At 41.0% G+C, this 17,133-nt stretch overlaps 1 protein-coding gene across 2 annotated transcripts in view; it reads left to right on the top strand.

Moving 5' to 3' along the window:
* The first annotated feature begins 9,788 nt into the window (after positions 1-9,788).
* Positions 9,789-17,133, top strand: part of LOC120026443 (endoplasmic reticulum metallopeptidase 1-like) — a 56,655-nt gene continuing 49,310 nt past the window's right edge. The window contains exons 1-2 of one of the 2 annotated variants that reach the window (XM_038971305.1): positions 9,789-9,866; positions 10,010-10,353. In XM_038971305.1, the coding sequence (XP_038827233.1) occupies positions 10,085-10,353 (269 nt within the window). In that variant the 5' untranslated portion in view covers positions 9,789-9,866; positions 10,010-10,084. Of the gene's footprint in view, positions 10,354-17,133 lie in introns of both variants that reach the window. The other variant, XM_038971306.1, reaches the window with a different exon arrangement.

Genomic DNA, 17,133 nt, shown 5'->3' with positions numbered 1-17,133 from the left:
CACAATTCAGCTCCATTTAACTCCCCCCATCTATCTCTTAAACACCATCCATATTGGGTTTCTATTTGCCATATATTTTTCAACTGTGCTGTGATGCTTCACAAAGGTTCTGAACCTTTCTATTCTCATAGTTTCTACAGATTGTAAATTAAAGATACATTATTTTGCTAAAAGTATTATTATATTATTCATCGATTGACTATGACTTTTCAAATCACCATGTATTGCTATCTGCAGCGTCAGCCATTCCTGGACCTGTGACCAAAAGCAAGCTATATATATGGACAGTGCCAAAATAAATGATCTAATGACTCTGTCTCTTCGTAGCAAAATCTGCAGAGCTGGGAAGGTTGTATCCCCCATATAAATAACATTCTATTGATTGCAAGAATTTTGTATAATAATTTAAATTGAAAAATTCAGTTTTGAATCTGGCGTATCAGTTCATAAACCATGTGCCATGGAATTGGTACATCGGAAATCTCTTCCTAACTATTTAGCAATTTACATGGCACAGCTGTACATTTTTTGGTCCTTAAATGAAACTGGTATATTTTTTAAACAAATTTTGGCCTTTAATGCAGGGCCGACAGACAAATTCCTTACTTTTCCCCCCCTTCTACTTGCCTCTTCCATTTTTGCGGTATTGCTGCAATTAGTTGGTTGTAATTTTGGGTAGAGCAGACATTTCCATATATTTTTGTTAGCTGCATGTGTGACACCAGTCCTATTTATGACATCATTTACAAAGATAATACTTTTTAAAAAAAAATATCGAAGAATAATGTTTTCTTTTTATCAATTAGTATATTTGAGTTTAACCACAATATTTGTTGTATTATTTTTTCTGTCTTGTCTGGTGGATTAAATTGAAATTGCAACCAACTGTCTATGGCTTGTTTTAAAAATAGCAATATTTTGTAGGTGATTTAATTTTCAAATAACCGAAAGTGAGAGGTTGTAATCTGAATAAAGGGAAAAAGGCCATTCTTGAACATGGGATGAGACATTCTTACTAAGTTGCTACAGAATCAGTTCGGATTTAAGTATAACTGACACCTTCAGTGAGAGGTCTAATAATTTAATATTTTATAACTTCTGCCCTCCGAATTCATATTCATTATATAAATAGGCCCTTTTAATTTTGTCTGGCTTGCAAGTCAAATGGAATATTTTTTGCTCATAATTGTCACGCCTTCTCCCGCTTCCCCTCTCTGGCGTTTAGGGCACCAGGCTGCCCTTCATTACACACACCTGTCACCATCAGCGCTCATTGGACTCACCTGGACTCACGCCGGGTCCGGGTGCCACCGCCAATGGAACCGGGGGTGCCTCAGCTGGTTCGTCGGGCTTCCACGCCTTAGCTGGCTCGAGAGGTTTCCTTGCCTCGGTTGAGTTGGCAAGCTCACATCCCACGTCATGCTTCAGCCGGCTCATCAGACTCCCATCCCACATCATGCCTCAGCCGGCTCATCAGGCTCCCACGCCTCAGCGGGATCGCCAGGCTTTCAAACCTCAACCGGCTCGTCGGGCTCCCACGCCTCAGCTGGCTAGTCCAGCGCCCATGCCCATGCTTCGACCGTCAGGCTTGCCCAGGTGGGACACTTGGTTTGCCACAGTTTGCCTTGTTTGTCAAGTCAACCAACGGTTTGTTTCTCAGCTCCTGCTTTTCCCCAGTCTCTCTTTCCTCGTCCTCCTGGTTTTTACCCTTGCCTGTCCTGACTCTGAGCCCGCCTGCCTGACCACTCTGCCTGCCCCTGACCTTGCCTACCGACCGGTACCTTTAACTCCCGCTGGATTTTTGACCTCTGCTTACCCTTATCCTGCTTGCTGTCCGGTACTGTTGCCTCTCCTCTGGTTTACTGACCACTGCCTGCCTTGACCTGTCTATTGCCTGCTCCTATTGGATCATTAAACTATTGTTTATTCGATGTGGTCTGCATCTGGGTCTTACCTTCATACATTATAGTTATCAAACTTTGTCATCAAAGTCTGTCTTTTTCTGGATTTATGGTGCTTTCAAGACAACTGGGAACTCTGGAAAAAACAAGGTTGAATCATGACGTCAGTGATCTTCAGGTCGGAGCTCTAGAAAGAGGCCAGATTTGAGTAGGAGGACCGTTCAAAACATATTCTCCTAGTCGGAGACCGTTTTTTCCCCATACTCCGGACTTCCTTGAGTGCGCTCTTAGGGTGAAGGTGGTCGAGGTGTCAAGGACTAGGACTGTGCAGCTGATCTCCTATGTGGAGGCAGTGAAGAGAGTCGAAGGGGCAAGAGGTTGAAGAGTGAAGATATAGCGGTGGATGCTTTGCAACCAGTTGCTGGTGTTTTAAGTCAATCAGGTTATCTGAATACACTCATTGTGAAGGTGGATGTTGTGCCATTTATAACCACAGTGATTAATTGTGTCTAAGAAGTCCAAGAAGCTGGACATCATTATATCTGCAGTCGAGAAGTTTTTTGGGCTCCAAGACTTCGCGGCAGAAGCACTGCAAGAACTATTGTCGCTAGGAAATGTCCCACCCTCAGAGGAGTCTTCTGAGCCTGTGTAGGGACCTGATTAGAATTTGTTTTAGTTTTTTTACAGAAAAGCAGGTTGATTTAGTTTAGTTAATTTCGTTTTTGATAGTTTGTATGATATTCAATTTATTTTCCCCCACATTATTTCCTTTTTTGGGATCCTTATTATCCACCCGCACAGTAAGTGGCGGAATGTACATCAATTGTTGCGAACGCCATTCTACCATAGAAGACATCTATCTGCAGGTTGAACCTGGTGAGATTGTAGATTCCTAAATTGATAGTGCAGTTTGTTTAGGCGATATTACAGCTAACTAGTTACTTTACATGCTGATAATGTCTTTGATATTGTGTGTAGCTACGTTTCCTTGCTTGCTAGCTTGCTAGCCCATAGAGAGAGCATTGCATTGTGGATTTTGTAGTCGACTTGAACAGATTTCGACAACGATTTTTCATGTTTCTACCAATCTTATTATAACACCAAAATGAAACATTTGTTCACAAAAAATATCTCACATATTAGCTCTATTTAACACTGTAAATTAAAGGAATGAGTTGTTTTGGGTGGATTTTTCCTTTAAGTACTAGTGGGTGAGGGCATTCATAGCGACCACTCAGATGAGCTCCTGCTAGCTGTTTTCACATGATCTTTTATATCGCCGGATTCTGACCTGGCCAGTGGCGACCTGTCATTCAGGGCAGGTGGGGCAGGTTATGTCAACATCTTACTTTCAAAATCTTAGCTAGCAGTCATCATCATGAATCATTGTCTACAGTCTAAAGGCAAATCCTTTTTTATCCTTGTCACATGAAGAGAAATAATGAAGAGAATTTATAGATAAAACGTATTGGTTCTCATCGACCACTGGACATACCCATTACACAACAAGCTGAAAATTGCTAATTCAACAATGAGGGGTTTGGAAGTAATCAGTGGCTAACTTCAAGCATAGCAAAGCAATCCCTAGCCTGCTATTCAGTGGAGTGGCTGTGTGTTTTTCCCCCGAATTCCCACCATAAATCCAGAGAATGCCAGACTTTGATGACAAAGTTTGATGACAGAATTTGCCCACAACGGACCGCCGCGTCACCTTCCTGTTTAAGTGAGCAAGGTGAGTCCAAAAATGTCTTGTATGCTGCTGCATAAATGATGTAATATGCCATGGAGATATGTATACGGTAGCTAAGAAAGTAATATTAAGTGAATGTTGTGTATTAAGCTGTTAGTAGCCGGTGTGTGATTGTTTGCAGACATTTTCTGTACAGCTTTGACAGTGCTACTGATAGTAGTGGTGGCGCTTGGCTTGCACCTGCAAATTCAGCACACACAACATTCTATAATAGAATTGTGTTATTTGACGTGTCAAATTAAAAGCTTATATAACGAGTCAAATAGTGTTATTTGCCGTATCTTTTTTGACACGCAAAGACCCAAACGGCGTTCAATGTGCCTCACCCTAATAATTTGGTCTAGTTTCACCTCTTCATTTCGCCTTCTATTCTAGCTTGGTGGTGCACATGTAGCCTATAACCTGTTTTAGAGAACTGTAATCATCGAATATTGTAAGAGCTTTCATTGTCTGCTTGTATGCCCCCTTTATTTATCCTATAGTTCTGACTTGGAATACAGAGAGAATACTGTAAGAATGGCCCATGTTCTGAATTATGTTTCTGTACATTTCAAAAGTGCTGAACAAATAGTTATATTGACTACGTCCGTCGTCGCTCGCTCATTAATGTCTTAATCTAAATTACGGATTGCCTCTTATCCGCTTGTCGTCCCCTTATGCCATAGTTTGTACGTCTCAATTGTCAGTAGAAAATACATTTGTTAAATCAAGTCAGCCATGTTTTTTTTAAAGGCAGTAAATAAGGCTGAATGAACTGTTTCGCTGCCAGACAAGGCTCCGCTGATAGCAAGGTGTAACAGTGGTAAGGTGTTGTGACTGCTGTTGGGACAGCTTAATGTAGGCCCTAACAGTTTGTGGGCACCGTTTGGCACCATTATATTGCAATTAATGTATTGTTTAGTGTTGTATAGTGGCTTTGCTGGCATGCATGCCACATTTAAATTTTTTGCCCCACCAATAGTTAAATGCTAAAATCACCTCTGCTTGTGGTTATCCATGGTTGCTGGTTATTTACCAGGTAACAAGAAGTGGTTTATACAAACGCAGGACATTGAATGCTTCCTGAATTGACTCCAAAAAGTAACATAAGTAGGCCTACAGTATCAGAGCGAGGTCAAACAAGTGTGTGTGTTAGTCAGATTATCCATTGTCCAGAGCAACACTATTGATGATTCTCTACCTCCAGTGCATGTGGTGTACTATGGTCTTAGCCATGCTCTCACTAACCCTTGTCTTTTCTCTGTCTCCTCTTCCAGAGGGCCTGAGGCTCTTGGGCTGTGACTGAGGACACCCTGGCCCAATCCTACCTGGCCCCTCTCTACATGCTTCCTGCCTGTTGTTGCCTCCCTGGCTGCCGTCTTATTGGCTCTTAACCATCCTTGCTATTTTGTTTGTTTTTTCGCGTTGTTCGTAACTTGTTTAGTACATAATGTTGCTGCTACTGTCTCTTATGACTGAAAAGAGCTTCTGGACATCAGAGCTGCGATTGCTCACCTCAAACTGGACAAGGAGTTCTTCTTCAATGAGTCGGATGGGAGGGATATAATACAGACACCCGACCAGGCCCAGATCCCTGTTATTCGCTGGAGAAGGAAACAGAGATTTTGCGGAAGGAGATCGGGGTGCCGTGTGAGTATCAGGCAAATAAATGGGATGAACTGAAAGCATGTTTATCCTACCAACGGGACATTAAAAACTGTAATATCTTATGTTTCACCGAGTCGTGGCTGAATGACAACATTAGGAACATACAGCTGGCGGGTTATACACTCTATCGGCAGGACAGAACAGCAGCATCTGGTAAGACACGGGATGGGGGCCTATGTATTTATGTAAACAACAGCTGGTGCACAATATCTAAGGAAGTCTTGAGGTTTTGCTCGCCTGAGGTAGAGTATCTCATGATGAGCTGTAGACCACACTATCTTCCTAGAGAGTTTTCAACTGTATTTTTCGTAGCTGTCTACATACCTCCACAGACCGATGCTGGCACTAAAACTGCACTCAATGAGCTGTATTCCGGCATAAGCAAACAGGAAAACGCTCATCCAGAGGCGGCGCTCCTAGTGGCCGGCGACATTAATGGAGGGAAACTTAAATCAGTTTTACCTCATTTCTATCAGCATGTTAAATGTGCAACCAGAGGGGAAAAAATTCTGGACCACCTTTACTCCACACACAGAGACGTGTACAAAGCTCTCCCTCGTCCTCCATTTGGCAAATCTGTCCACAATTCTATCCTCCTGATTCTTGTTTAAAAGCAAAAATTAAAGCAGGAAGCACCAGTGACTCGGTCTATAAAAAAGTGGTCAGATGAAGCAGATGCTAAACTGCAGGATTGTTTTGCTGGTGCAGACTGGAATATGTTCCGGGATTCTTCCAATGACATTGAGGAGTACACCACATCAGTCACTGGCTTTATCAATGGGTGCATCGGGGACGTCGTCCCCACAGTGACTGTATGTACATACCCCAACCAGAAGCCATGGATTACAAGCAACATTCATACTGAGCTAAAGGGTAGAGCTGCCACTTTCAAGGAGCGGGACTCTAACCCGGAAGCTTATAAGAAATCCCGTTATGCCCTCTGACGAACCATCAAACAGGCAAAGCGTCAATACGCAACTAAGATTGAATCGTACTACACCGGCTCCGACGCTCGTCGGATGTAGCAGGGCCTGTAAACTATTAGATTACAAAGTGAAGCATGAAAATAACTTCTGGACTTTATGGACAACGACCACAAGCACACAGCCAAGACAACACAGGGGTGGCTTGGGGACACGTCTCTGATTGTCCTTGAGTGGCCCAGCCAGAGCCCGGACTTGAACCCGATCCAACCTGACAGATCTTGAGAGGATCTGCAGAGAAGAATGGGAGAAACTCTCCAAATACAGGTGTGCCAAGCTTGTACCGTCATACCCAAGAAGACTCAAGGCTGTAATCACTGCCAAAGGTGCTTCAACAAAGTATTGAATCAAGGGTCTGAATACTTATGTAAATAAGATATTTAAGTTTTTATTTTGAACAAATTTGCTAAAATGTCTAAACTGTTTTTGCTTTGTCATTATGGGGTATTGTGTGTAAATTGAGGGGAAAAAACTATTTAATCAATTTTAGAATAAGGCTGTAACGTAACAAGATGAGGAAAAAGTCAAGGGGTCTGAATATTGTCCGAATGCACTGTATAGGGAACACGGTGCAATTTGGGACACACTCCATCTGTTGATGAAGCTACCTGAAATCAATGGCCGCATACCAATTGTCCATCCCGCTCATGGATATTGTATTGCATTGTTAAATGCTTACACCTTTAATTTAATTCAATCTGAGTAAAATAAGGAGTCTAGTGCTTCAGTCCTTGTTCCGTTTTCACTTGTTGTTACCTGGTAAATAACCAGCGACCATGGATAACCACAAGGAGAATAAGGTGAGGAAACAGTCCATGTCAGCCAGGCCCATCTTTTTAAAGAAACACCATTTATTTAATTCTCTAGTTGAGTAAAAAAAAGTCTGGTTACAAGATATTCCCAAAACGTGCAGTAAACAGCGCTACACTCGGGAAAAAAACGGAAATTAAATTCTCAGCCAGGCCCATCTTTTCAAAGAAAACACAATTTAATTCTCTCTCTATTTGAGCAAAATATGTAGTTTGGATGTGATCACAAGAAAATCCTCTCAATTCAGGTAAAGAGCACAACAGTCAAGCAGAAACATATGAATGTTCCACCATAAAGTGAGAACAATTACTTTCCCTGGCTATTTATAAATACTATAACAGTAAATTTAATAGGTTACATTCACTGCTATAAATCTCCAATATAATTGCAGAGTTTACAAAGACCCACTGCGGACCTTTGACCCAAAAATCTGTGTGTGAAAATGTGTCCTATCAACGAACTCAATGTATTCCAAACACTGGTGGTAACCAGATGATCCTGATAATTTAAGTAGCCTAGTAAACAATGTCACCCTCTGGTATATTCTTTTGCGAACTGTCTGGGACTCGTTGTTTCCCTGTTTACTACTCAAAGATATTTGACATATAAAGTCAAAGACGAAATTAACTGCAAAACACTGGTCTCATATTTATTAGTATAAATAGGCCACACAGAACCACGGCGGACCCATTGTAAAATGAGAGTCATTTCACCATATTAAAACGTGTCCCAGTCCAACATGCCTAGCTCTGCCCACTGGGGCGTGGTGTACGGAGCGCTCTTTGAAATAAGCGTTCCTATCGTCGTGTACCACCGGATCCAGATATCTCACCACACAGACGGATTTCTGCCTGCTTGAACGCCAATAACGCAGATACACATGAAAACCTGAAATTACTCAATGAATCGATAGAATATCACTCAGAGATGCACAAAAACAATATAACATTCCTTGGCTTTAATGCTGATTGTTAAAGTTCTGACTCGCTAGGCTATCCGGCAAGAACAAGTTAGATGTGTCTATATCCAGAGCTTTATTAACTCTTGGTCACCACCACACAGCTGCACACACACACATCATATAAATTATCTTTGTGGTTTATTGCGGATGCATGCATAACACTTCTACAGTGAATAAAAATATAAACACAACATGCAAAGTGTTGGTACATGTTTCATGAGCTGAAATAAAATATCCCAGAAATGTTCCATATACACAAAAAACTTATTTCTCTCAAATGTTGTGCTCAAATTTGTTTACGGACCTGTTAGTGAGCATTTCTTCTTTACCAATATAATCCATTCACTTGACAGGTGTGGCATATCAAGAAGATGATTAAACAGCACAGGTGCACCTTGTGCTGGGGACAATAAAAGGCCACTCTAAAATTAGCAGTTTTGTCACACAACACAATGCCACATATGTCTCAAGTTTTGAGGGAGCATGCAATTGGCATGCTGACTGCAGGAATGTCCATCAGAGCTGTTGCCAGAGAAATTAATGTTAATTAATGTTAACTACCAATATAGTTTTTGATAATTTGGCAGTACCTCCAACCGGCCTCACAACCGCATATGGCGTCTTGTCAACGTGTATTGCTGATGCCAACATTGTGAACAGAGTGTCCCATGGTGGCAGTGGGGTTATGGTATGGGCAGGCATAAACTTTGGACAACGAACACAATTGCATTTTATTGATGACAATTTGAATGCACAGAGATACTGTGATTAGATCCTGAAGCCCATTGTGAGGCCCATTAAAAAAAAAAAAAAAAAAAAAAGTATCTGGGACCAACAGATGCATATCTGTATCCCCAGTCATATGAAATCCATAGATTAGGGCAGGAGTGGCAACTTTAGTTTTAGAAGTGGGGGGGACATAATATATATTTTTTTTTCATCCAGGATAAACACTCCAAACAGCCTACCCAACCACTTGGAGGCGTCCACATGGTCCTAAAGCACACCGTTGCCTCGTTTTGTATCACATTCCAATTATAAAACTGAGGGGACAAAAATGCAATTTCAGAACGTGGGGGGGGGGCATGTCCCCAGTGAAAGTTGCACCCCTGGATTAACGTTTAATTTATTTATTTAAATTGACTGATTTCGTTATATGAACTGTAACTCAGTTAAATCTTTGATATTTTTGTTCAGTATAGATTAAAACTCACTGAAAATTTGGTCGGCAGTCAAATTTGCGCCTTCATCTGCCGACAACGATAGCCACTAGGCGGATTAGATTATCCTGAGCTGGGATGACCGGTCTATGGCCCATGACGTAAACGGGAAAAGCGGTGAGAGAGGAGCCGCCTTCTCAAATCGAACAGTAATCTGCGGCGCTTGGCCATGTTGTCAACAAGGCGCATCGTCCAGAAACATACAATATCTCTTTTCCATAAAACATGTTTGAGTATTTCAAACTAGATTTCATTGGGAAGGCAGATAATGTGGTTAATCAAAAGCAATCACTTTTGCACGTGGAAACACATACCACTACTCATCACTCCACGTGCTTAATGATGTCACTTTTGTCTTGAACCGACTTCACCGTTGGCTTTGAACGGGGAAATTGGTTTGTGCTTGGGAAACTGCCCGGTTCCAAAACGAATGCAATCATCTTTCGTTTGGGCTAGATTAAACGAGTCCCCTCATTCTGACCTGGAGTGGTCAGAGTCCAAATATGCATTCGGGCACGCTGATTGGTGGAAATCAGGAGGCTGTAAGTGACTGACAACTGAGAAGGGAAGAAATCACCGGGACTGTGTGCACAGGTATTGGCCTTATTTACAAGTATTCTCTACATAACCAAGATACCTAATAGGTATTGAATTGATAAGACCAGAGAACTTATAATAATTGACTGGGAACTGATGCAACTTCGATTTTATTTCTACCACCGTCTACTTCCTTGTAGTGAAAGAAGTTTCCCCTCGTCGTCATCCATCAGGTGTTCACCGAAGCGACGCTTGAAGGTGTACCAGTGGCAAGGATGCAGAGTGGCACCAATATTAGGAGAATAAAAGCCTGCTTGCAAAACAATGTTTCCGAAAGGAATTATGACCCTGAGGATCAATGCGGAACCAACGGATGCAGTGTCGTGAAAAAGAAACCCGAAGTGAGCTTTTACCTGCTACACGAAGGCGTCGGAGTCGCACTGGTGACTGTATTTATTCTGGTGCTGTGGGGACTTGTTCATTTATCATTACAGCAACTTGTCTTTGGAAAAGCTACTGGCGAGTTCAATGCTGTCAGGGCAAGGTAAGTCTTGATATTGTTGCAGATACGTATTCTCGAATCTCAACAAGTTGCATTATATAACTTATTTCACGATAATCACTTCCAGGTTACCTTTTAAAGTCCCCGTTGCGCAAACCAACCTTTCCTCTAGTTGTTTATCTCAACGAGTCCCACCTAGCTACTAACAGTACAATCCACCGGTAGTTGTTGTCCTGCAAGTTAAGCCACATTCTGTTGCAAAACGTTTCTGAAACGGAACTAAATAGGGAGGGACCTACCTAAATTTGTCCAATAAAAATTCTCGTTTTCGTTGCAAAACGAAACTGTTTGGACTAATTACACCCCAGGTGTCACTAGGGTGTTGCTAAGGTCGGTTGATAATTGGAGGAGTAAATGGAAAACAATGCTTCTCCATTGTTTCTTGACAGTTTGAACATGTCAGTAGTGAAGGTGATATCACCCGACAGAGAGACCAATGTTCCTGTACATAGGCTTAACTGAATGAAATCAAATGTATTTATAAAGCCGTTTTTACATGAGCAGATGTCACAAATTGCTTATGCAGATGTCACAAATTGCTTATGCAGAACCTAGCCTAAACCCCAAAGAGCAAGCAATATGGACGCATGGTGGCTAGGAAAAACTCACTAGAAAGGCAGGAACCTAGAAAGAAACCTAGAGAGGAATCAGGCTCATGGCGGTGACTAGTCCTCTTCTGACTGTCCCAGGGGGAGATTCTAAGAATACATGGCCATTAAAACCAGATCATTATTCAAGATGTTCATAGATTAAAAATAATAATAATATATATAGATAGAGAGAGGGTCGAAAACAGACAGTCCAGGACAAGGTAGCATGTCCGGTGAACAGGTGAGAGAGTTCCATATCCACAGGCAAAACAGCAGAAACTTGATCAGCAGCACGACTAGGTGGACTGGGGACAGGAACAGCCAGGAGTCGTCAGGTTAGGTAGTCCTGAGGCATGGTCCTAGGGCTCAGGTCCTCCGGAAGGGGAGAGAGCGAGATGTGAGAATTAGAGGGAGCATACTTAAGATTACACAGGACACCAGATAAGACAGGAGAATGACATCAGATAGGACAGACTGACCCTAGCCCCCTGGCACATAGACTGTTGCAGCATAGATACTTGAAGGCTTGTATAGCATAGCACATTATCTAACATATGTATTTTCATTCCCATAATAAACAGTTGATTGATGTCTGCGGTTCAGTTAATCAAAGAGCAGCTGCTTATTTCATGAAATCCTGCTTCATGACGCTATTACATAGAGAGACAAAAGTAGACACATACACCTGATGAACGTTCATGTGACACATATAGGCTGTATAGACTATATAATCCGAGGGCAACCCTGAGGCTAACATATAGGAAAGGATGTTAGACCTAGCCACAGCCAAACTCTCTATTAGTGACTCTTTAGTGGAGGAAAGGAAGTTAAGAGGTGGGAGTCTACATACATTAGCCTTATGAAGGTGTCAAAAAAATGTGACGCCTACTTAATCTGAGGACAAACCTGCCAGACAAAGGAAAAGGAATCTGAAGTTATTTGGATAGGACAGTTTACTTAGCCACACCCATATAGCCCTTTTGAGACTTCCAAATCAAAGCGTATCGGTCATGTACACAGACTAGCAGATGTTATAGTGGGTGAAGGTAAATGTTTACACAGCGACTGCCCGGGCACTGGGCGCGAACTCGGCAGTTCCGTTTCCTGAGTGGAGAAAGGAAAGGGGTAGCCTGGTTCCAGATCTGTTTGTGCTGTCTTGCCAACTCATGGTGATTTAAAGCATGACAAATGACCATAGGAGTTGTCAAGACAGCGCAAACAGATCTGGGACCAGGCTAGGAAGTAGGGGTCTACATGCCTGTACATCAACTGTCAACTTGATGACTGTTTCAGAAGTTTGGACATCAAAGTAGACCTCAGTACAGAACAGTGAAGTTTTGTACAGTACATTATAGTGTACTCTGGTGTGCCTTATTCTACTGTACAGGACTGTACTGTACTAAACTATACTCTTACTTTCGTTTACTGTACTGTGTTGAACTATAGTTTACTTATCTTTAGTGTACTCTTCTGTACTGTGCTGAACTATACTCTTACTTTTCTTTACTGATTTGTACTGTCCAAACTTGTGAAACATAAACGTCTTTGATTGGTTCAGATTTGTGAACAAATCATGGACGTCAATGTTTGGGCCAAATAAAGGCTGGTCCAGACGTCTGTGGACGTTGAAAGCAAGGCTTTACCATACATTTTTTTTTACGGACGTTCAAAATCAAAGCCAGGGCGTATTTACCAAATTGTAACTACAGTGCTTCCTCCTTTAAAAGTTGCGAGTTTATGCCGCGGGATTTAGAGGTCATTTTTGGTTCTGTACACCGCTTCATTGCTCCAGACCAGCGCAAGGGGGAGTTAGAGCACGCATTATGCTTTTGGGTACCAATGCGCTACTGTGTGTCTAACTGACAATGAATGGGCAATATAAACCAAATAATTATCTGATAACTGTGAACGACTTCAACATTTAATTTCAATGAACTGAATGATGAGGATAAAGAAGGTGATTGAATTTCGAACAATAGTGTAAGAATTGCTATTCCTCTGTCCTGCACACACACACACCTGAAAAAAAATACACTTATTATTTTGTTACTTGGTCAGAAGAAGCTGTAACTGGACTGTAGCATATTACTGACTAAAACTGTTGTTACACTAAGGTTGTTATTCTAAGAGAAACAAAAATTACCTGGACGCCATGTATTAGTCTCTAAAATGAAAAATATTACCACCGTCTGTTTCGCATGTCATTTTACTTTCATAATGCGTCCTTATTTACAAAGCGATTTTATTATTAGATATTTTCACAGAACAGATTTGCTTTAACGAAAAATGCCCCTTATTAATTCGTAGGGCAAAAGTGATACTTAAATCCGAATTGGGTTTAACGAAAAATGACATGAAAAGCGCACATTTGTAAATCCCAAACTCTACAAGTAATTGGAAAGGTAGATACAAATTATTTGTGACATTGTGGTTACAGTAAAGAATGTAAACAAGATGCTGTGTTTTTATTTACAGTAGTGATGGACAACTGGAGGGAATTTCAACGAATTACCAGGGGAGTAAATATCACTGAATGACATGTGATCAACTGTTTCATCACGGTTTCGCGCTGCTCTGAGACCTGCATGGGGACTGGTTGGTTTTGATAAATAAATCAAAGAGATACAAAACAAGAGAACACACATGGTTAATGTTCTGGAATTTAAAAAAAAATTATTAGATTAATAATAATGTAATTAAACAAGCAGAGAGCAGGTTTGGAACCCTCAATCTTCTAGCCCGAAGTCCAGCGTGCTATCAACTGCACCAAAAGCATGCTCAAGCCGCACAGTCGATAGCTTGCTTGCTTGCTACTCAACGTCTTATGGGAACGCGCTCACTGGCCAAGCACCCGTACGTTTGTGGATGCAAGGTCCGGTCACTTCTGACACCAATGTAATGAAACAAGCAAGGGAGCAAGTTTCAAATCCTCAACTTTCTAGCCCGAAGTCCAGCACGCTATCGACTGTGCCCGAATATATTCATTGGGGTTTGGGCCGATTGTGGCTAAAAATACTTTATAAATGTCACGTTCTGACCATAGTTCTTATGTGTTTTGCTTGTTTAGTGTTGGTCAGGACGTGAGCTGGGTGGGAATTCTATGTTGTGTGTCTAGTTTGTCTGTTTCTGTGTCCAGCCTAATATGGTTCTCAATCAGAGACAGCTGTCAATCGTTGTCCCTGATTGAGAATCATATATAGGTGGCTTGTTTTGTGTTGGGGATTGTGGGTGGTTGTTTCCTGTTCCTGTGTCTGTGTTTACCACATGGGACTGTTTCGTTCGTTTGTTTGTTCGTTTTAGGTAGTCTGTTCCTGTTCGTGCGTTCTTCGTCTATATGTAAGTTCGTTTGTTTCAGGTCTGTTGACTTTGTTTATTGTTTTGTAGTTTGTTCTAGTGTTTGTCAGTGTTTCGTCTTTCATTTAATAAATTAGTATGTATTCATCACCCGCTGCGCCTTGGTCCGTTCATTCACCACAAGACGAACGTTACAATAAATTGGAATCTTTAACAAGTGGAAAGGGGAAAAGGTATTTTATTATTATTAACCCGGCATTATTATAATATAAAAACTCCTTAGATATTCTGTGTTTCGACAACTGAAGGCATTTGTTTTTCACAAGCAGGCTGTGAATTCTGCAAACAATGTTTCTATTAGCTGAACAATAGACTATTCAACCTTTACTAAAGAATTGTCTAATAGCTGAGCTAGGTGTGAACCCCCCCCTCCCCAACTCCCTACAAATCATTTTTATCTACCTTTCCACATCTACCTACACACATGTATCTACCTACACACGTTAATGTTCTGAAAAAAAAAATGTAATAATAATTTGAGTCTTTCTTCGGGGCCTAGACCTACAGTGGCAAGAAAAAGTATGTGACCCCTTTGGAAATATCTGGATTTCTGCATAAATTGGTCATAAAATTGTATCTGATCTTCCTCTAAGTCACAACAATAGACAAACACAGTCTGCTTAAACTAACACACAATTATATGTTTATGTTTTTATTGAACAGACTGTAAACATTCACAGTACAGGGTGGAAAAAGTTTGTGAACCCGTGGATTTAAAAGCTGGTTGACCCTCCTTTGGCAGCAATAACCTCAACCAAACGTTTTCTGTAGTTGCGGCTCAGACCTGCGCAACGGTCAGGAGGAATTTTGGACAATTCCTCTTTACAAAACTTTATCAGTTCAGCAAATATTCTTGGGATGTCTGGTGTGAACTGCTCTCATGCCACAGCATCTCAATCGGCTTTGAGGTCAGGACTCTGACTGGGCCACTCCAGAAGGCATATTTTCTTCTGTTGAAGCCATTCTGTTGTTGATTTACTTGTTTTTTGTCATTGTCCTGTTGCATCACCCAACTTCTGTTGAGCTTCAATTGGCGCACAGATAGCCTTACATTCTCCTGCACAATGTCTTGATAAACTTGGGAATACATTTTTTCCGTCGACAATAGCAAGCTGTCCAGGCCCTGAGGCAGCAAAGCAGCCCCGAACCATGATGCTCCCTACACCATACTTTACAGTGGGGATGAGGTTTTGATGTTGGTGTGCTGTGCCTTGTTTCTCTCCACACACAGTGTTGTGTGTTCCTTTCTAACAACTCATCTGTCCACAGAACATTTTGCCAGTATCGCTTTTTACGCTACTGATACTCTCTGTTCATCATATATGCATAGTCACTTTAACCATACCTACATGTACATACTACCTCAATAAGCCTGACTAACCGGTGTCTGTATATAGCCTTGCTACTGTTATTTTCAAATGTCTTTTTACTGTTTTATTTCTTTACTTACCTACACACACACACACCTTTTTTTCGCACTATTGGTTAGAGCCTGTAAGTAAGCATTTCACTGTAAGGTCTACCTCCTGTTTTATTCGGCGCACGTGACAAATACACTTTGATTTGTTGAACATCCAGGTGCTCTTTTGCGAACCTCAGACATGCAGCAATGTTTATTTTGGACAGCAATAGCTTCTTCCATTGTGTCCTCCCATGAACACCATTCTTGTTTGGTGTTTGACGTATTGTCGAATCGCCCCCCAGAGATTTCTGTAAGTCTTTAGCTGACATTCTAGGATTCTTCTTAATCTCATTGAGCATTCTGCACTGTGCTCTTGCAGTCATCCTTGCAGGACGGCCACTCCTAGGGAGAGTAGCAACAGTCCACAATTTATCTTACCATGGACTGATGAACATCAAGGCTTTTAGAGATACTTTTGTAGCCATTTCCTGCTTTATACAAGTCAACAATTCTTAATCTTAGGTCTTTTGAGATCTCTTTTCTTCAAGGCATGGTTCACATCAGGCAATGCTTCTTGTGAATAGTAAACTCAAATTGTGTGAGTTTTTTATAGGGCAGGGCAGCTCTAACCAACATCTCCAATCTAGTCTCATTGATTGGACTCAAGATTAGCTGACTCGAATAAGCTTTTGGAGAAGCGATTAGCCTAGGGGTTCATATACTTTTCCTAACCTACACCGGGAATGTTTAAATGATGTATTCAATATAGACAAGAAAAATACAATAATTTGTGTGTTATTAGTTTAAGCACACTGTGTTTGTCTATTGTTGTGACTTAGACAAAGATCAGATCAAATTTTATGACCAATTTATGCAGAAATCCAGGTAATTTCAAAGACTTCACATATTTTTTCTTGCCACTGTATATAAAATAACTTAACTGGCTGAGGTAGGCTATGAGGCTTAACAGCCTAATCGAAGTAGGATTTTTGTATTAGGCCTACTTACAATTGCAACTGGTCAAAAATGTAGCATCCTACATAAAACTATCATTTAAAGACAAAGTCTGTTTTAGTTCGAACGTGCAATGTAAGTAATAATGAAAAGCGCACATTTGTAAATCCCAAACTCTAAAAGTAATTGTAACGGTAGATACAATAAAGAATGTAAACAAGATGCTGTGTTTTTTTTATATACAGTAGTGATGGACAACTGGAGGCATTTTCAAAACAGGTTTTCAAACACTTGTTTTTCACAAGTGTACTGTAGCAGGTGTAGCCTATCATGCAAACAATGTTTCCTATTAGCAGGACAATAGATCCCTCAACTTGCAATGTATTCGACGCTTAAGTACTCTAAAGTGTTACATTTCTAACTCAAAACAGCAGTACAGTATTTCTTCATCAAGATCTTTAT

This window comes from Salvelinus namaycush, chromosome 31 (assembly GCF_016432855.1).
Source record: "Salvelinus namaycush isolate Seneca chromosome 31, SaNama_1.0, whole genome shotgun sequence".
Lineage (NCBI taxonomy): Eukaryota > Metazoa > Chordata > Actinopteri > Salmoniformes > Salmonidae > Salvelinus > Salvelinus namaycush.
Note: the sequence above shows the minus strand (reverse complement) of the source record. Positions and strands in the feature narration are given on the sequence as shown.